The 22,010-nt window shown below is 44.4% G+C and overlaps 1 protein-coding gene across 1 annotated transcript in view; it reads right to left on the reverse strand.

Annotated features, from left to right (window-relative positions):
• The window catches only part of cdon (cell adhesion associated, oncogene regulated), a 33,852-nt gene extending 12,790 nt beyond the window's left edge, over window positions 1–21,062 (reverse strand). The window contains exons 1-9 of the mRNA XM_083914075.1: window positions 20,616–21,062; window positions 7,980–8,118; window positions 6,603–6,881; window positions 5,955–6,101; window positions 5,383–5,526; window positions 5,002–5,292; window positions 4,638–4,907; window positions 1,527–1,804; window positions 860–1,034 (exon numbers count right to left, since the gene is read on the reverse strand). Of these exons, the coding sequence (XP_083770201.1) occupies window positions 860–1,034; window positions 1,527–1,804; window positions 4,638–4,907; window positions 5,002–5,292; window positions 5,383–5,526; window positions 5,955–6,101; window positions 6,603–6,881; window positions 7,980–8,061 (1,666 nt within the window). The 5' untranslated portion in view covers window positions 8,062–8,118; window positions 20,616–21,062. The remainder of the gene's footprint in view (window positions 1–859; window positions 1,035–1,526; window positions 1,805–4,637; window positions 4,908–5,001; window positions 5,293–5,382; window positions 5,527–5,954; window positions 6,102–6,602; window positions 6,882–7,979; window positions 8,119–20,615) is intronic.
• Window positions 21,063–22,010: the final 948 nt, after the last annotated feature.

Here is a 22,010-nt window from a genome sequence, read left to right on the forward strand (position 1 = left end):
GACCATGATGGAAAAATGTGTTCATTGCTTTTACATGTAATCCCTTGGATTCTTATTCTGTCTTTCTATATCCATAAATAATCCAAACCAAACCAAAATTCATGTCTTGTCTCATCTGCTTCTACTTCAGTTATTAACGTCCCTCGGTCCACAAAAACTGTAAACTCATTTTTTGCCAGGTTCTTGTGCCCAAAGTTAGCTTGGTTAAAAGAAAAACAAAAAAAACATTGTTGTGCTTCCTGTTGCATGAATCACAAACATGTGATTATATGGATTTTGCCCTGAAGGTAAAATCACAAATATCACCCCAAAAAGCTTGGGGATATTTTCTAACTCGAAAATGTAATGTGCTTTGCAAATTTTTCTGTTCTCATGAGATTGCTATCTCTGGAGAATGAGATGCATGTTTCTGCTTCTCCTCCGATAAATTTCTTCCTGGATGTCTGTTTAATGTTGGTGCAAAATCTGGAGTTCAAAAACAACCAGATGCTCTTTAACTCAGAAGAGCTGAAAAACCTGACGTTTACTGCTGATGTCTTAGGCAGCTGAAAATGGTCCTCTTTCTATTGTACTTTTGTTGGAAAAGTGGCAAAGTGGGGTCTTCCAGTGGCCAGATATCCCCAAGAATACCACAAGAAACACTACACAGCCTAATACACACAGAAAGTGAAGGTGCATTGCTATTAAAGCGTAATTCCGGCCGTCTGTTAGCGACTCTCCGGTATATCTCCGATATCTCGTTCATACACAAAAGAAATTGTCTCGATGACTTATTTGATGACTGAATTTGCCGAAAAAGACGCTTTAACAGCTGTTTTAAAGAGCATTTTTTTTGTTGAGAGCCTGAGGTTGGACTGACCCTTGCCGGTGCGGAAGGTGAGCATGGCTGGCTGACCTTCGCCTGCTGAACTTCGAGCCACCATCAGCACCTCATAGAGACTGGAGGATTCAAGCTCCGACAGACGCAGGGTCTTCTCACTGCCAGGGACACGAACTGTATGCCAACTCCCCACAACTGTTCCCATTTCATCGACCTGACACACACAGAGATGCAGACAGACGGCCACACACATACACAAACACAAACACATGAGTAAAAATGACAGAGGGAAAAACAAAATCATATGTCGGCCCACAATCCTCCACAGTTAAGTCTCTTTCCAAGCATGAATAACGACAGGGAACGGCCTCAGGAACAACCTCTGTGAGATTTCTGTCACAGTTCCAGCTCAGAGTCCTGCTGCCAAAAAAAGACTTAACTAGTATCGCTGCAGTTTTATAGTCAGAGTGAGCTTACTACTGAAGCAGACACAGAATTTTAATCAGGAAATAACCAAACTTTCAGTCAGTACAGGTCCTGGCCCCAGCTTCCTTTATTTAATGAGCAAATTAAATTCACCCTTTCGCAGTTGTTTTTTGGCAAAACACTTCAGGGAAAAGTCACGTGTTTGTGGTAAAACTAAAATCTGTCTTTAAGACAATGGCAAAATAGAAGTGAAACATGGCAGTGTGTATTCTTCCCTCACCTTACGGTATTTGACAAAATAGGCGTTGATTTGACTCCCTCCATCCCGCCCAGCCCTCCACTCCAGGTCGTATATATCAGGCTTGTGAGTTTGAGGGGGACTGATGATGATCGGCGCCTCTGGAGTGGGGCGGTCACTACTCCTGTTGGCCGGCTCGTTGACCGCGTCGTTGTCTTCTTCTTCGGTCAGGAAGCGCTCGTGGCCCTCGTCGCTCTGCATGGGGTGGAGCGATGGTAAAGCATCCAGCAGCACATCGGCAGTGGAGCTCAGCTGTGGACCTGTCAGGGAGAGTAATCAAGAGTAGTTCCAAAAGAATTAGAGTCAGATCCCAGCTCAGTCAGATATACAATGCTTTATCGAAGCTGAAAAAGATGTTTTTGTTCATTGGTTCTTAATGGAGAACGTGCAATAAAACGCTTCCTGTTAAATAGCCTTTCTTCGATGTATTTATTTATTATGGCAATAAACGTGATTTTGATTTTAGATTTCAGTTTCATTTTTCAGTTCTTATATTATAGTCATATATTGTTACATTATTGTATCACAATATTGTTGCATTCTTAAATGTAACTGATCAATCAAATATGAACATTACAATGTAAAAAAAACTTACAGTATCTCCTGTATAAGATAAATTAATGCACTGGTAAATTTCTATTTTTTATGCTCGCCTTTTTTATTGTTTAATGTTGAGTTTCTTAATTAAAAATCTGGATATCAGTTGTGTTGACTTTTGAACCACACCACTGGAAAAAGCACAATGTAATAAAAGTTGAAGCCATGGCAACCAAGTTACTCAGTCAGTGACTAAGGTGGCCCACAGAGGACGACCAGTGCTGGAAAGTTTTTCACTTGGAACGAGCCTTTTCAATCTACATAAAATAACAAGAAAAACCTGGATCTCTGCAGCACTACATAGTCATGCTTTGTTTTGTTTTTTCATTAAATCATCGCCAGAGCGGTCCACCTGGGCGAATCATACAAGCTGGGAGCCTTATTACGGTTGACACCGGTTTGGCAGAGCCCGGGTGGAATTTTTCACAGACGTTTGGAGGACACTGAGCGAAACCCACAAGAGCAGGGACCGCTCGACTCTGAGCCACACCACTGAGGTCAAAGAGCACCATAATTGAATATTAAAACCTAAACAAGTGAGTAAGGAGGTTAAAACAGCGAGGCTTGCCACAGGGGCACGCTGCAAGGTCTTGGGTCCAGTTTCGGGCTGTTTTGTGTGCGGCACCGGTTCAGTTTGTAAAACAAACAAGCCTGGAGCTGGTAACACTAGACCTGATCCCGGGACTGCGGCCAGCTGCCACACATTCCACACGCCAACCATTAAAATACCGGGGGAATCAGACCCCAGCATTACAGGCAGTCCAACACACTCTCCTGCTCGTTCCCTCCCTCTGCCCCTCTCCACCGCTCTGACTCAGAGCTTAACCACAGCAGGGGCTCCTCCTCCAACACACTGATACAGGAGGAGGCAATTAAGGCCAGGCATCTACACCATTCTCATAGAGAGGGCTGATATTTTTTGAGTAAGTGCCACTACACCTGGACCGAGATACGCTGCCAGGTCCTTCCCAGAAAAAGGTCAGTCCATTAGAGATGAACACCTGGGGGTAAATGTGATAGTAAATTATGGGGAATTACCAGCAGAGACGAGAGCCTCAGTTTGGACAGAGCTCGGCTTATTGGAGGATAAGTGCATGTATGTTTTATATACCTGACTGACTGCTTGGACGTCACAACAGCTCTTTCCTTAGAAACTAATGGCTATTTCTAAGAACAATTTATCGGTTAATCATTGACTTTAGAAAATGACTGAAAATAATGAAAAAAGTTATGGCTTCAGACTTTAGCAGCCCAAAAGTCAAAGATATTCAATGGACAACAATGTGAGGTATGTAATCAAAGGCAGGAAATCAATGTAAGAATTTAGTCATTTCAGCATTTGCTGCTAGATTTGTAGTGGGAGCCAGGAGAGCCAATCACGTGGCAGAATTAGGACAATACATCTACCCTGTGGTACATCTCACTTAATGGAGGAAAGCAAGGAGTTGTCATGGTGATGGAAACAACAATACCAAACAGAAAACCAAAGGTACTTCAGGTCGCTCTCGGTGATGAATTACTAATAATAACAGACTACTCACAAACTGCTGACTTTGAATGCAAAGGGCATTCAATAAGCTGTGGTGCCTGGTACCTAAAAACAACTGGACACAAACTGACCTCAGAGTGTTTACCTCTGCTGGCCATATCCTACTTATCAGCTTCATAATCTGTTTTGTGTATATCTGCCGCAAAAGATATTAAATATCATTCTTCATTCTGTAGTCTGGAGCAAACTTTTGCAATGAAACCTCCCAATGTACCACATGTAGCTGTATTAATCATTCTACAGATGGAGGGGCAAGCTGAGGAATGGGGCCCTGGCGTAGAGTGGCTGTGGAGGGAGAAGAGGGGAGGCTTGGGGAGAGTGGTGGTGGTGGTGGTGGTGGGGGGTTGTGATGTGTTAATAAATAAAAGGCAGTTGTGTATGATGTTGACAGCTGGGTGGTCTGGTCCTCGTCATAACCCTCCACGGCTACTCCTTACATTCCAGTGTCCGGGGGCTTATCCCCGACGGCGTGCACAAAGCTCACTCTCACGCTCAAGCTCAGTTCAAGGCTCAGGAGGAGGGCGGCCTTGGCTAAGCTTCTCCTACCAGCCCTCAGTAACACACACACATTCACTCTCAAAGAGCAAGGACTCCCCGCAGATACTGTACGCGCAGGCCAACAGAGATCCTCTTAACCCTTCCCAACACTGGCGACCAATTTTGTAACAAGTGGCAATTCTCAAAATGAAATGTTGGGAACAGTAGGATTGTATTTTGATTATCATTTATCAGCACATAAAATTTGTTTGTCAGATTAATCAACAATGAAAGAGGAGGTCTTGGGACATCTTGCCCAAAAAAGGGGCACCATCTTGGACATGTCATCTCCTGTTGCATGCCTTTTTTGTGTCCCAGGAAAATATGTATTTTTTTATGATACAGGCTGAGTTGAGATAACTCCACATTAAAGCCAAGTAACAAATGAATTAAAGGTGACTTGTACAAACCAGATTCCGTCGTAAGGATTCCATTTGACTGTGCGGAGCCAATCCCGTTGTCCAGCAGACACTGAAACACGCCCTCATCCTGCGGTGTCACGTCTGTAATAACAAGTGAGGCTCCAGAGATCTGAAATCGGCGCGATGGGGTGATGGGATCAGCGTTGAACAGCCAGGTGACGTTTGGGGAAGGGTTTCCTGTCGCTATGCAGGTAAAACGAGCGGAGGAGCCAGGAGAGACGAGCTGGTTGGTCAGGCCCTCGGTGATAGACACTGGCTCTGTGGAAGAGAGGACGATTAACATCACCACCAGGGAGTCTTCTGCAAACGATCCCCGCACCCCGACACACCCTTTTTATTGTGTTTTTCTTACCAAGAACATTCACAGTATAGTTAGCGCTGATCACAGGCCCCTGCGTGGTCTCAGCAGCACAGGTGTAACTCCCTTCATCACTCCTCGTCACCGCAACAAAGGCCAGGTTGTTGTGCTGTCGGTGGTGAGAAGGCCCCAGAGTGACCTCCTTACCGTTCTTAAACCATGTGGCTGCCGGTGTAGGACTACCAGACACGATACACTCCAACGTCAGCGGCTTTGACTGCTGCACCAAAACGGTCGTTGCGGTGGTGGGGTAAACTATTCGCACTGGGGGGGAGGAGTCTGAATCTAAACAAACAAATGAACCGAGTTAATAAGAGAGCATTCAGCTGAGCTGGGAAACTTCAGAATCTTCAAATGAAATGTCATCAGACTTACGTTTCACTGACAGCTTAGTACCATGAGGCTGCATGACAGTTTCCCCAGTAACAGGGTTGAATGCACCACATTTATACATGCCCTGGTGCTGGTCTGAAACAGAGATAATCTGGAGGTTTCCAGATGGGAGGACTAAATAGTTGTCTGAAAAGAGAGGGAAACAGCAGTGTTATTATCAAGATTGTGTGTGTGTGTGTGTGTGTGTGTGTGTGTGTGTGTGTGTGTGTGTGTGTATGTATGCATGTATGTGTGTTGCATCATGAGCACGGTAAATATAATTTTCTGGAATATAAAAAGAGAAAAAATGTATAGTTAAAATTACCAAGTGAACACGTATGATTTGCCAAATTCCCAAATTCCATGAGAAACCCCTTATAAATTATGTCGAAATTATTTTCCTAAACTGCCTGTCATGTCCTAATACAATTAGAAATATTAACATTATGGAAAGTACAGCAAATCTTTGAAATTCAAGTGTCTCACAGTATACATCGTTGAATTGCCAACCACTGGGAAAGGATTTATTCAAGACACAATGACACAAAGTTCACATTTTTTTTCTGGTCACACACCTGTTGACGCTTCTATCCGCTCCCCTCGCACTCTCAGTCTTGGAAGGGCTCGAGGGACGCTGTGCGGCAGAGGGCACTCTATAAGAACAGAACTGCCTTCCTGCACTGATAATGACCTCCGCCTGCCGTCTTCATATTCTGATATTTCTGCAGAGACAGAGAAAATGAAGACTCCATCAGTTAGGGAGACTATTGGACATTTCATATGAGCTGAGTATGAGCACAGTCAAGAACAAAGGCGGACAGCGCTACTTGAGCTGTTTGTGTTGGATCACTGCGACTGTTTATTGTTGCAGTGAGTGATTCTATTCAGGCCTGATACAGTTCCAGATCAGGGTCGACCCCTTAGTGTAGTGTCCAAAAGCAAGCAGCATCCCAGCAGGAACATAACACACCACACAGGAAAGCCCAAGGCTCATTAAGGATACCGGTCAAGAGGCATTTGGAAGGGTGCCTGAGTAAAAACTCCTACTGCTTCCTTCCCCTCCGCCACTCAGCAGCAGGCAGCCGAGGAAAGGCATTCTTTCTAAGTGTTCAACACTCACAAAATGGCCTTCCTTTTCTCAAGGCAACTTCCTCTCTTTTTTTACCCCTCGGCTTTGAAGTGAGTAGATGTATGCACAAAAGAGTAATTATCTGTATCCGTACCTGCTATGGCCACACGTGCCAGGCGGCTGGCGATTGCCGACCCATGGTCTAAGCGTGCCACACACTGATAGACGCCAACATGGCCGGGCTTAAGGGAGGAGATGGTGAGGGAGCCCTCGTTGAGCTCCACACCAGGCAGGGTGTCCTGGTCCAGGGGACGGTCTTTGAAGCGCCAGGAAACCACAGCTGATGGAGGACTTACTAAGCAGCGCAGACGAGCGACAGAGCCTTGACTCTGAACCAAGGAGGCAGGCTCAGAGAGGAAAGAGGGATATTGAGCTGGTGAGGAGAGAGGAGCAGAGAAAAACAGTTTCAGTATTTTGTTAGAAATTCTTGGTTAGCCCTCTTTGCTAAACACATTTTTCTCAGGCAGATAGGTTTTTGCCTCCATCCATAACAAAACAATGGACACACTTTTTCTGAACAGGAATTAATTGCCAACTATTTTGACAATCGATTAACAAAATGAATAAGTAATTGTTTAAAAAGAAAAAGCCATTTCTCTGATTTCAGCTTCTTATATGCAAGGTTTATTTACTCCTCTATGGCAGTAAACTGACTATATTTACCGATTTATGGAGAAAATATTTAAGAGATTAATCAATGATGAAAATAATCCTTAGTTGCAGCCCTATTATTGCAGGTAATAAAAAATGTATTTAGGATAAACAATACATATCGGTACCAATAAATAATTGGCTGATAATGTGAAATTTATATTATGATGTATTATTCTGACAATTGAATAATAGCCAATATGGTATCGGACGTTAATACAAAGCCAAATTGTTTTCATTGACTTAACAAATGCAGCATTTACATTTTTATTAAAAGTTAAAGGTAAAACCATTGTGTCTAGAGGTGATGTCTCCATCCTTTTTCCTGATTCAGTTTGACTTTCAGGACGCACCAGCGCATGTTTTGCCTGCTGTGATGGCAATAGTGCGTTTTGCTTCTTCAGCATTCCAGTGTACGACAGGATAGACCTGCTCCAAAACTATATGTTTCAAAGCAAAAAGAGGATAAAAATTATCTTCACTTTTAAAGATGCGATCATTTGTTTTTTGGCCACTTGGGAGCAGGAAACAGGCTGAAATAAAGTCATGTTTATGGCCACCTGATGAATGCAAGTCCAATATTTACTATCTAACAGCTGCCATGTCAGCGATAGAAACTGATGATTGAATGCATGAGAGCTGCTTAGAGCTGCTGATTATCTTTGTGCTGTCATTACTGTGATGGACACCTTTCTACATTACACAACCATTTGCTCAATTGTTAATATAAAAATAAGGGTTTGTTATTTAAGCAAATTGTTTTTTGAAAGGGGATCACAACGCTTCCATCTGTTAAGCTGAGAGTAAGACGACAACTTACATGAGCAGCCGATAAGCAGGGACTGGCTGAGACACAGCACAGTGGACAGGAGGACCCTTAGGCCACTGTCCATGGTGCACATTGACCCCTTCCAGCAGCCGTGTTGCCCAGCGCGTACGCCTTTGTCTGTTCAGCAAACCTGCGACACACAGAAGAGAGGAGAAACACATCAAACGAGAGCTCTGCGAGGAAACATGACAGCGTCGGCATGAGCAAAAGAAGAGGTGAGACGGAAATAAATGACAAAACAAGCTGGAGGAGGATTTCAGAGGTGGATCTGAGTGGGAAAACAAAATCTATTAGTTTCCAAATGAATCCTGTGCCACAATCCTTCTAATCTTCACGACACATCCTCTTTACACACTCCTTGATCTGCAACTCCCATCCTCTCCCCTGATCTCACCCACTTTAGTGTCTCCACGGGGGCTGGAATGCCCAACCTCTTTGCCCCCCTGCCTCTTTCTCCCACTGAGCCGCTGAGATCTCCCGCTAATGGAGTGGCCGTGGAGAGACTGTCGCCTCACTCTTAATATCACTCTCTTGTCACACTGTGTTGCTTCCTCATAGGTTCACTGTAGCCTGAAGTGCAGGCCCAGACACACTGGAGGGCACGTAATTAGGAGCATTCCTCTATCCTTTTCAACCTGACCCCCTCCAACTGCGGCACCTCCTCCTTCTTTTTCTAAGAGTAATCCGGGCAAGCTTTGATCCCAGGTTCCTGGTTGGTTACCAGGGTTTGAGCCTGAGGCCAGAGGGACAATGGCCGTCCAGCTGGGATATTCACACTTGCGCTTCGGAGGCTCGCAGACGTTAGTGGCAGGGTCGACCTGGGCTGAAGGGTAGGTCAAATTAAAAGGATGATGTCTGGGTGGGATCGGTGTGGCTGAACAGGTTTCTAACGCTGATTCTAACATTGTTTCATCTGCTTGACACTCAAGCAGGTCAGTTTGTTTAGCCTCCTCTAAAGGCTGCAGTACGGCTAGAAAATGAAGTGTGTCCCTGTGGGTAACTGTTTCGAGCAGGGCTGCAATGAGTTACAATTTATTGGATTCGAAGGTGACCCTTGAAATTGCAAAAGACAATTCATTTACAAATACATAAAATAGAGAGAAGCAGCACATCTTTACATCTGACAACCTGGAACAAGTTAATGTTCTGCATTTTTGCTTGATAAATGCCCTGGACTCTAATCATCACTATTATCAATTTCTTTTCTGTCGATTGACTAATTGATTCTAAGCTAGTTCTGAGAGATGCTCATTGGATGTTTGTTCCTCTATGATCTCACCAATGAGACACAGATGCTTTATCCATGTACTCATTCTAGCTCTCTTCATCTTGCTCTCTGACTCTTTGAGGGCATCCTGAGAGGAGGAGGAGGAGAGAAGAGGCAGGAAATAATAAACTCTCCCAGCTCCTGGCTCACGCCCCCTTCTCACCCTGAGGTCAAAGGACAGGGAAGAGCAGAGAGAGAGGGTGGACCAGCGGGTGTCTGGTGGCCCTGGACCAGCCCCCAGAGGTCACCTCCAGCTCTCGGTTTCACTCACACACACATTTTCACTGCTTTTACACACCAAACATTCCACACAAAACAGGTGTAAAAGTGATTGAAAACAAAAAAACACAAAAAAACAATTAACAAAAACAATCATGCTACTTTCTGAATAGTTAGATTCTGACTGGACAACAATCTGTATCTATGACTTTAGGATTCAACATACATTATGCATGTGTGGTACAATCTGCATTTCAGGCTCCAGTTTGTGTGTGCATGCTCATTCAAGCAGATCAAACCCACATCTTGCAGGCTATAGCATTTCTTCATCCCACGAGTTGCAACAGGCCCTGCACACTGCCCCCATGTCATCAGTGGAAACTATCTTTCTCTCTCTGCCGGAATAATGATATATAATTACAATAATAACAACAGCAGTATAAAAATGCACAGCCAAGCGCAGGCACCTTGGCACAAGGTATAATGTGAAACTGGAGCTGATTCTGAAACTCCCTCTCTCTGTATCCACCTTTCTGTCTCTTTCTTATTTTAACCAGTTACTTCCTCCCAGTGGGCGTAGCAGTTGGGCACTACAGCTCCGACTGGGTGCCCTTGTGTAAACACACACACACACACAGCTGCCTATCTGGCCCATCGATCTGGCTCAACGAGGAAACTCAGGGGCATAATTCCTGCCTCTTATCTGTTTGGCTTTCCTCTGACATCCGCCACCATGAAGCCGCCTCAGTGGAGACAGACACTGTGAGGATATCTTGTATCCCTCATCACAGAGTCGTCCCGATGCTGGCAGCATCGGCTGCATGGAAAGGCAAGTCCCGCTTCTTCCTGAGCAGACGCCCAGACAAAAGCTGGAATGGCCCTTTGACAAAGGGGAAGTCCCTGTCAACTGAGGTCTGATTGGCCTGAGAGCCGTCTCCTCTGGTCCAATGTTGATCAGCGGCCAGCACACTCCTTCACCACTTTGCTTTCCTTCTCAAAACTCCAGACTACACTATTTAAGGGGGGAAAATCCTGTGTTCCAGATTTCCTCCTCCTATCCCAAATCTGATCTTGTATTACCCTCTGTTTTTGCACTTATGTTGTAGATGCATGGCCATTCTCAAGGCGGGATCGTCCAGCTATAAATTGAAGAGACATCCAGCATACAAAACATACTGCACTGTTGAAAGCTGATATACAGACACAGGGACAGTTTATGAAAATAAATGAGGTTAGTGTCAGTGAGTTCAAGTGGAAAGGTTCCTATTTTTTTTGGGTGTGGGGGTTAACCTATGTATGTTTGGGAAATGTTTGACTGACACCTGGCTTAAGTGTGTGAAAGCCAGAAAAAAACAGCCTTCTTAGACAGCATGTGTCCCTCATTCAATCTTTGCACCTTTAGGATTTTTTGTAGTCATGCTCCTTCCAGAGGAGTCCATAGTAAAGATATAACGTTGAGAGGCAGCACCTTTATTTATCCATCATGGTAGTAAAACAATACTCAGACATGGGAATGGCACCATATATCCCCTTGTAGGACAAGGGAGATCCCTGGTGATGACACAGGAGAAAATAAACACACTGACAGGCGGCCCTCAGGGAAGGGAAAGGGGTTTGAGTTCTAGGGGGGTTAGCACCTGCGCTTCTTTTTGGCCTCTTCTCTGCAGGAAATACTTAAAGCCCCATCTGCCCGCATGTGGGGCTGGCCCACATCCTTGTCATATTGGGTAAACAGGGACAAAAGCAATGCGGCAGAGCATCAAAGACCTGGAGGGCAGAGGAAGAACAGGTCACAACTGGTGCTGCTGACTGAGGCATGGGCCTGGCCCCTCCACTTCACAAGACTGCACAGCTAAATAAAAGTCAACGACAAACATCACGAAGCAGCACCAACACTAATCTGAAAACAGGGAGCAATCCCGACTGCTTCTGCAATCAATACTGGAGGGCTATAAATCTGATTTATCAGAGAGATTAATCTTCAAAAAAGAGAGAATTGTAACAAATGCCTGGAATGGAATGAAGCTCTGAGTTAGAGATAAATACGAGATAAAGGGAGCAGTGGGGTGTAAGAGAAAGAGCAAGTCATTTCTGGTATGATGGTCTAATCTGACCTGTGCGCTGAGGCTGATTCACATGCTATACCCCAACCTGTCTGCACTCGCCCCACATCTCACGGACAGAGGATCTGCAGCACATACATTCCTCAGCTCCACAGAGAGAGAGAGAGAGAGAGAGAGAGAGAGAGAGAGTGAGAGAGAGAGAGAGAGAGAGAGAGAGAGTGAGAGACAGACACACAGAAAGACACACATACAAGAGATGGGAGATAAATTCAAAACAAAAAGATGAGAGGCAATGGGCGGGGAGAGAAAATAGAAAGAAAAGTGCTTTGAGAGTAAAAGAAGATGGGGGTAAAAAGAGGTGAAACATTCACTGGGAGGTGAGAAGTTGCCAAGCCCCGACTCATTTCTCCTCCCTTCTTTATTTGGCTCAGAGATAGACGCACAGATAATGGCTGAGCGCGTATCCACGTCTGCCAAAACTGACTGATGATTCAGCCCAGCTACATTCATCTTGACCCAAGAACTTGGGAAGAGCCTCCCGAGAGAAGAGACTCAAGGAGACCATTATGGGCTTCTTCTGTTGGTTGGGGTGAGCCCAATGAGGCAGCCCGGGGAAACAGAGGAAACTAATGAGTGGAAACGCTGGGTCTTTGGTATGGCCTAACTCTGTCTGATTAAAGACTGAGACGTTATTAAAAGTCGGACAGACTTAGAGAAGGAGAGTGAGTTAAAGAAGGGGAGAGAAAGAGAGACATGATTTGGAATCAAATAAGGGAATTAGTTGGAGGTTGGGGGAGGGGGGTCACGGGGGGATTTTTGTTTTACAATGAGAAAATGACATTTGAACGGTTTAGTCCATCCATAATACAAAATGACTGCCCTTGTCTGAACCTGACATCCTGCAGAAAGTTAATGCAAGTCTCCTTAATAAATCATTTAAACTGAGTGTGACTGCGGAAGACAAATGAGATACATCTTCAAGGACAGTGTGCTACCGTCTCTCTGTGTCTGGGAGAGGACAGAGAATAAGGAGCCCAAGGAGGCGCACAGGGGTAGCAACAGGGCCATGCGGGTCCCAGAACCCAGAGACGCCTCAGCCCTGACAACACGGCCGTGGTGTGGGATCAGAAGAGGGGAGGAATGAAAGGAGAGGCCCCCGGGGATCAGACAGTCACATCCCACAAAGCCCTGTTTACCAAGGACACACATCCACCCCTCCCTTCACCTCCTACACCCCCCCAACATCTCCGTTCACCAAAGCCCAACCCTCCCAAAGTGCCAGGGCCGGGACCTGGGAGACAGCGCTAATTCTGCCCTGAGGCTTGTTGGCCGAGGACACAAACGGAGAACTGAGAGGGGGGAGAAAGGGAGGGAGGTAGAAAGATCGAGACAGAGGGGCGAGAGAGTGGGGACTGAATGGTACAGTATGTAAGACCCATCTTAATTGGAGATTGTTCTGCAATGCCTTGTTTTTCCTGGGAATCTGTGAGGGGGAGGGCCAGGAGGGTGGGGAGGTATAGTTGTTTCCCAAGATCCTGAACAGCGGGATTAACCACAGGGGCGAAACTCAATAGCAGTCTCGGACACTGGAAACAGATCCCCGGGTATCGCCACCATACAAGGCCACCTCAAGACCTTTTGCAAAGCGCATGTAACTAACAACCCTTCCTCATTGTTGGAGCTCTCTGGGCCCTTCCGGCTGATTTCACAGGCTTTTCAGCCCACAGGGGAACGTCTGCTGAGACGAAAAGGTAATTCTGATGGAAAGGAGGAATGCACAAGAAGGCCATCTTGCCTGCAGGGTGTGTTATAACACTGATCTCCAACATGTGCCAACAGTCTGATTCATCACGCCAGGCAGGAGAGGGGAGCTGGGATTGTGCAGCCGTGGCACCGAAGAAGAGGAGGCCACAGATTCACATTCCTCAATATCAGTCTTGATTAGAGAGATGATCGGAAACACGGTGATGCAGGGGAGCGAAAAATTTTCAAGTTTGCCAAACGCCTAGAAAATGTCCACCTTCTCTGGGGGAGTAAAGGCACTATCTCACTATCTGTGTTTTAAAATGCTGGTCTGTGGGCTGTGAACTACGGGCATACTGTGATCTGATCCAGCTGCCCCCACCCCTTCTTCCCTCAGTCTCTTGTCGCTCCCTAACTCTCCTGGAATCCATCACTGCCCGAGTCTCTACGGCAACAAGCCGCGAAGACGCAGGCAACAGCTTCTGTTCAGTCTCTTCCTGATAGGTCCCTGGCTGCCGACCAAAAGCACTTTCAAACTAAAACATATATGAAATAATGTAATTTCAGGCATGTGCAACAAAAACAAAATGACAGGGTTTCCAAATAGATACTAACAAGAAACTCAGTTTTGCAAAGTCAGAATTACAAACCAAGCAGAAATAAAACTGGGTTGCTATCAGGGTGTTTGCCTCTTCTTTGCTTGTCACTTGAGAGGCGTGAGAAAGAAGTAGACACAGAGTATTTTCATTTCTCGGAATGATAAATTGAGTCTGCAAATATAATGGAGCGATGGCCGTATGTTCACTGGAGGGGGGTATGTGGGTGGTTGGGGGGATTTATTGGACGGAAAGTGTTGCCTGAACACCACAGCCAGCCGGCAGAACAAAAACAAACACATGTAAAAAGGTTAAAACATAATTAGTCTTCTTCACCAACTCCACAAATCTCTTGTAAAAACCCAAACAAACAAACCAGCTCCCTTGTACGTACAAGTTTGAGGACCCAAAGATAAATATGCAGCCCTAAACAGAGTGAGTAAATGCTTTATTTAGTTTGTCTAAATGTTTATCTGTCTCGCCTTGTAACACTCCACGCTTGTTGTGCGGCAATCGAGTGATCACAAAACAAACTTGGTGGTGATACATCAACACACAGCCCATCTAAGTTTCCACTTCTGGCTCTTGGTCAAATCGTAAAAACCTCTGCAACATATTTAGGGTCCGGACTGCTCTTTGCTGCAGTGTTGGAGGTGAGAAGAGCTTTTGGCAGATGATGTAATGCTCTGATGGAGCCAAGAGAAACACAACCTCATGACAACAGCAAAACACAGCAATAATACAAAAACCATGGCATATGCTCACTCCGTGCTGTGTTTGTGTAGGTTTGTGTGTGTTTGCTACTGTGTAAGAGCACCACAAAGAGATGGCAGTGATTTATTTTTACTTGATTAAAGTCAGTCAAACCAGAGATGTGTTTTAGTTCATCACAGGGCAGAAATATATTCTGCAGTACGCTGAGTATCTGCTTCCCAGAACAATGCAGAAGGCTGGACTAACCATATGTTTTATCCTTCAGGCTTGGATTCCTCCGCTCACTTTGAATATCTTTTATAAATAAGGGGTTCCATTGCATACTAAGGGGCTAAATCTTGGAGCAGCAAAGGCCCAAAATGGCACCCATAACCACAGGCCCGGAGGCAGGCAGCAGCAGTACCCACACTGCCTCACACTCTGATCTGGGAGAAAAACAGCCCTTCAAACAAGTAGCCTGTTTGTCAGCTGGAGGGGAGTGCCAGCCACTAGTTTTGCCTTAATATAGTCTTGCTGATCCTTGCGCTGGCTTTTCAGCAGCACACATTCTGGTTCGCAGCAAACCCATGTCAGATGTGACTTATTGGTTCAACATTTGAAATAGAAAGCTGTGGTTGCTCACAGATTCAAGAAGAAAAGACTCTCACTCTTGGGGGCCCTCGCTGAGGCGACGGGCTAAGTAAGGCATATTTAGTAGGGTCAGTTTCAGGAAGGGAAAAAGAAATGAATCTTGCAAACAGGAAGACGCTGAGGATGCAAAAAAAAAAAATCCCCTCGAATGTTCTGAAACACTTTGCTGTGAGAGCTGTCAGCAAGGGTTCGGTTCAGAAGTTCATCTTCCCTGGGCCAGAGGAATCATTAAGGACACTACACAGCACAAGGCTGCAGAACAATGGGTCTCATCGTATTTGCTTGAATATTATGAGAAAATTTGTTGTTCTTGGCCAGAGGAGAGTATTGTGTAAAATGCCACGTCAAAACCTCCTGAGGAACTTTTTGTTCTCTCTCATGCACGTGGTGCTCTGCATCATGTTAAAAGGCACATATATTATAGCTACACACGCACTCTCTCGATCACGAGCATAGAATATTTAAAAGGCATCTACAGAAAGTAACAGACGTCAGACCTTGGGGCTAAAAAGGCTGGCGGTGTGCTTCTAACGGCTCGGGACAGAAAGTATTTTGCAGTCTGTTGCAGTCTTTTGGTCTTTTCATTAAGCCTACCAGCTACATTTACGCTCTGATCCTACAGTACCTAATGTTGTCCTACAGTAGAAATCTCTATCAAAGTGTGTCCTTCTGTGTCACAAACTGCTCTTGTCCATCTGCTGTTGAACTATTTTTTATTAACTTTCCCCGTATGGACAGTACCCGTTTTTCTACAAAGCACCGTGTGTGGTACTGGTTTACATTCCCTTATCATACTGAGAACACAGACATATATATTTAGTCGAGGCCTGTATTTCCATTACATTAAGAGAAAACAAAGCATCTTCAGAGAAGAAGCAGACCTGCCTATCTCCAGCCTGTAAGGCTTGGTCCCGTTGCATTTCGGTGGCTGGCTGGAACATCTGTTTCTGCTGCTCCAAAAACTGTTTGTTTGTCTTAACAATTACGCCCTGATGTTTCTCATTTCATTTCTCAAATCTCTCAAAAGTCATTATCCAGTTTCAGGTCCTTCAAGGTTCTAAATTTTTAGAAACTCAATACGACCATCTGTTGAAAGCTGGTGTATACATCGGGCTACAGTGAGCTCACCTTTGACATTTCAGAGGAGTTGTACCGGAGGAAGCATGCGGCCTATCTGTAACCTGCAGGAGTAACATGCTTGCATAGTAAAGTGAGTCAGCGCCGGGCTGTTTGGATCATCTGTCAGAGTAGAGGAACATGGAAGAAACGGGGAGGGGGGTCGCACTGAGAGACATATGCGTTGTGTAGTTAAAATAATGACAGTGTGAGCTCCGCACAGATAAGAGGTGTTACTAATGACAGCTTCATATAAACACGAGTGACACCTTCGGCTACTGCGTCTGCCTTCTTCTTCAACACAGCTTCAATTTATCCAGTTCCACTCACAGCTTGTCCCTAGAATAAATTTAGGGAGGGAAACTGAGGGTGGAAAGTAAGGTCTTTTTTTGTTAGCGCTGCAGCTGCAGGGTGCACTCACCAACCCAGCAGTCACAAGAACTCAAACTCTTTCCCTGACCTGCCCATCTTTCCCATCAACCCCCTGCTCATGGCTGCTGGGTGTTGTCAATCAGCACCCTCTGGCTCCTTGAACATGGGGGCTTTTTGGCATGCTGCCCAAAAAGCCCCTCTGTCCATCTAATGGGGCCTGAGCTCTGGGTCTGTCCTTGACGAATGAGAGCTGAAGCTCAAAGACTAAAGGCCAGCATTAGAAAATGGGAAAAGCATTGCAGTATGACTCAATCCCTGAGCAATGAGAGTAAAAGGACGGCTATGTGTCAAGAGTTCAAAACAAGCCAGGTTTTAGTTTGGGAATAGTTGCTTAGCGGGTCAAACGCCAACATCCAACAGTCCACTAAATTCTGCTTTGTTATACTAAGACGCTGAGATGGATTAGCCATCGGAGATTTAGAAAAATGAGTCAGACTTAATTACAGCTGTCGAAATATTGTGATGATGGTGAAAACCAAGGGGGCAGTTCAGAATTTATATTTTTCTCCGGTTTTATGATTCTCAGAACATTTTTTTTCAGCCAAAGGTTGATCCTTTGGAGCAAGAATATGACAGATCACTGTGTGAAACCAAATAAACATCCAAACCACATTGTGATTTCGGTTTTAAATTCACTTCCATTCGCTTTAGGGCCAGGGCTGAGGTTTGCTGCCTGGCCTCAAATCTGTACGGCCTGGAAAACGGGAGAATGTGGGAGGTGCTCAAAATACACTTTAGTCATCCATTTAGACACACCCTCTCCCACCACACTGACCTCTGATAGACATGCGTACACTTAACCATCACTGAGGTAACAGCTCAAAGTAGAGCTGCAACTGACTATTGGTTTAGTTTATGATTGACTAATCATACTAACAACACAGTATTCACAAAAAGTTTCTTCATTGTAATAAAAACAACTAAAAGATTTTAGATCTCATATACTATCGCACTTCCTGGTTTTACCTTAAATGAAACCTGATGGTAACTATGGGAACTTTACCTCACCTGCTACTATTAAACAATAATTTGTTTTGTTGGAGCGTATGTGATTGTGTGATTATAATACTGCATCAGAAAAATCAAAAGAGCCATTATGAGAGCAGCGGCTGGTATCATTACACATGCTTACATTCAAATTGCCCACTTAACATAGTTCTCCTACAGCAACATGTGTTTATCATTAGCGAGCACCCTAATGGCTCGAACATTATTCGAGCTCGCTTAATGGCATGGTTGTGCTTTGCTCCGGTCTGTCTGATAAGAGCCTGCCCACTAATGGTTTATTAATTTCCCTACGAGTCACAAAAAAACGCTGTGAAAATACAAACATGACTCTTAAGGCTCTGTCACTGTCTGATTCAATCACATTACCAATACGTACAGCAGTTACTGTGGGGAAAATCCCACACAACACTCAAAATACTACACAGCTCTTTATGTTCAGCTAGAAATCAAATCAGTTATTGGAATTGTAGCTTTGATTTATTGGGCTATTTTCCTTTATTTTCTATATGAAAAATGCCTAACAACATGATACCATGTTGAAATATTTCCAGCAACAAAGAAACAAACCAATTTTTCCACAGACTGACCAGAATGTAATGCAAGCCAATGCAGTAGAGCGAGGCAGAAAGGTATTCAAGGAAAAGTGGGGAAATAGTTAGAATAAGGCAGGTGGAAGGAACGTGGCCGCAGAATAAATACATTTTAACATCTTGCTTAAAAAAAGCAAGACTCAGAATAAAAACCTGAGGAAGGTTTTCTCCTGAACGCCGTCAGCGTCCAGCCTGAACACAAAGAGCAAATCTCTCTCTGCCGCTGTCAAAAGCTCACCCAATATCGGGGAGCACTGAAAGGATTTGAAAGGCATCGGAAGTGTCTTCTTGTCCCCCACCGATGCAACAATGCACGAGCAACTGTTTGAACTTGAAAGTGTTTTATCTGGGAGCAGCCATGTGTGTCCCACTGACTGGATGTCATGCATTCGAGAGGGATTCAAGACTTTGTTCTCGATAACTTTTAAGTGTTCAGTTTTCTGAGAGTTACCCCTATGTAACAAAAGTCCCTGTGAAGCTCTGATGATAGGGGTGAACAGCAGACAGAGGAAATGACTTGAGGGACACAAGTGAGGAGCTTGTCTCTGCGGCCACATCACTTTTACTCTATCTGCCAAAAGTCTTGGATATAATTGAAATTATATTTACAAACCTCAATGTTCATGGTGCCATTTCTATTTATAGCTGCATACATAGTGTATAAGTTACTTTACAAAAATATTTAGTAAAACAATACGAAAATAACTTTTTGACATTAAAAAAAAACAACAATGTGGATTAATGTTAAAATAAAAATGAATAAAAGTCTGCAGATGATTCAAAAACTATAAAGTTCCTGTGGTGCAGAAACACAGTAAGACCGGAGGAGAATAAGTTCATGCACACTTGCACACTCAGTCCTGAGCTGTTAGTGAAGGTATTAAAAATGTTTATTGACTTTTGGAATATTTGCCACATTTAAAGAAGAGTGACACGCTTAGGAAAGTGTGAAATATGAGCCAATAGGAACAAAGCTTAAGCCGCTTGCTGTTCTTGATCAGACTAAATTCACACATCTGCATCTTCACGGTGTTTTTACAGATTCCCCTTTGCCTTAAGGAGTTTTATCATTTGCAGAGCTTAACTAATCCCCAATCAAAAATCACGTTCCCAATCAGTAAACAATGACACCTTCATGGAAGCAGGCAGGCAGGTACAGTTTATGCCTTCGCAGTTATTCGTGCACTTGCCAAATTTTACAGCAATACCAACATGGATTTACCAAAGCGACATTTATGACACCCTCTGGGGATTTATCTAAAACAATAAAGGCTCTCTGTCTTTGGAGAGAGGGAAAAACACACAACTGCAAATATTAGTCTAAGCCACCGTGCTCCTGCACAGTGGTAACTGTGGCAGAAAGTTGGCTCCTAAAGCGGATCCATAATAACAGCATAACTTTAGAACAAAGTCCTGTTTCACATATCCCCTGTCTACTTTCACCTTTTATGACTGTGACACCAATGTGTCAACGGTGGGACATATTTGCAATTTCTAAAAAAGGTTCTTTCATCTTTCAAAGCAGAAACCCAGCCGCAGGCCATCTGTTTTCAACTGGGATGTAAAGTGAAGAGTCTCTGCCTTCCAGAGCTGTTTATCAAAGAAATATTGGTGTTTCACTGACCTCTGAGCAGTGTCAGAATGCATAAAGATATGAGATAACGGCATATAATAAGGATGATGCTTTGGGGGACTTTTAGCCCAAAAAATACTGCTGCATGAATGAGGACTTTCTTTATCTGTGCAACAAAGATGAAGTCAACAAAACACACAATCATACTCTGACACTTCATACAAAGTGAGTTCTCAGCCATTGCAATGAGGTCAAATGGATTTGAAAGAACACACCTAACGTATGAAAGTAATTATGTGAAGTCAGAGTCTGTCATGTACATGAAACAGTAGATACAGTGTCTAATGTGGACAGTTCATTCATGAAAAGAATATTATTCTTCGTCCACGGGCGCCCCCGTTTAACAGGCAGCCACACAGACCGAGCATGTAGCCTCCTGCCTCTCCGTGCCGCTGCTCTCCACAATACAAAAGTTAAGAAAACACAGTAATGTTTGGGAAACAGATTCAACTGCCACTGTGGAGCTTTCGGCTTCTTTCAACGTCACTTTTTCTTTTGTTATTACCAGAGAAGCCCAGCTGGCCTGGTGCGCACACCGAAGCCTCCCCCGACCCCGCTCCCAGCCAGCCGGCCCGGGACTCCCCTGCCCGTCAGCCTCCCCTTCGCCCGTCCTTACCTCTCTTGCAGGAGGGCAAAAGCTGCGAGCCGTCGGGTGACTTAGCAGCAAAACGCATTCTCCCGGTGGCAAATCCTTACGGGGCCCTCCATTAGACACGGGCTCAAAGTGCGAGAAGACGGGAGGAACATGAAAACAGCCGGAGGTGGAAGGGGGGGAAAGAGTTTTCAGACCCGCAGAGCAGCGCAGGCTTCGGGGCTAAGGTGCGACAACTCCCCCCTGGTCTAAACTGGAGTGGAGGTAGCGGAGACTTTTCTCCTGGGAAGTTTGAGAGTCCGCGCGTTTGGATGAAAGCGTTCCGTCCCGGCTTGGTCCCACCGTCCCACTCTTTCTCTGTCCGTCTGTTGTGAGTTGTGTTCCAGCTCTCGGTCTCCGTCTCTCTACCGCTGTCTCTTCCACACACGCATCTTTGAAGCCAGTGTCTAGTTTCTCAGCAAATCATGGCAGCGGCGAAGCTGGTCGTCAAACCAGGAATGTCCCAGCCCCACAGCTCAATACGGCTCCTGGAGAGGGGAGGGAGGGAGGGAGGGAGAGAGAGGAGGGGGTGTTGCCCATATAGACTGTGCATTAACAAGTTTTACAATCTAACAAGAAAAAAAAGAAACTTCCTCCTCTGTTACCTGTGTGTCTTATTGTTCCCACTGAAAGGTTCATCCACCTGAACACACTCTTTCCTTTCTTTCACTTGATGGTTCTCATTTGCATCACACTGAGGGCTTTAATGGGGATTAACCCATGTGAGTTCAAAATTGAATTTTCATTTATTTAGGCATATTGATCTACAACCCCCCCCCCCCAAAAAAAAAATCATTGAAATGTTTTTTTAGATAATAAAAATCTTTAAAACTCAAATTTCATCAGTGAAATGTAACCAAAATGTAAAATCTATGATTAAAATCAATAAAGGTTTTTATTTTATGAATTTGTTATAGCCATATATAAATATTTCTCCAGCACAGTTATCACTCACTGAAGCTTGCAGGGACTGGATGAAATTAAAAGCTTTTATTTGCGATCTACAATGAACTGTTATCTCATACAGGCGGGTGATCATTATAAGAAAACCTACCATCCATAAACAAAGTTAATTAAATTTACAAAAACACTTCCTCATAACGGACATCAGCTTGACATGAGCAGATTCAGGAGTTTTTTCTGTGTAAAACTGTTACATAAAAGATGATATTTTGTATTAAGTTGAGATTTAAGGGTTTCTTTTCTCTCTGTACAGTCTGTTTGCTGGAAGTTTTGTCCACACATTTTTACATTGTTTCTACCTAATTCTTCACGAACTGTGAGTAAATCTACCCCTCTGTTTACTGCACAAACAACCTCAAAACCATAAAGGCAGTGCTCATTTTTCAGTGGAATACACTACGCCTTGTAGATTAAACC

This window comes from Echiichthys vipera, assembly GCF_963691815.1.
Source record: "Echiichthys vipera genome assembly, chromosome: 5".
Taxonomy (NCBI): Eukaryota; Metazoa; Chordata; class Actinopteri; order Perciformes; family Trachinidae; genus Echiichthys; species Echiichthys vipera.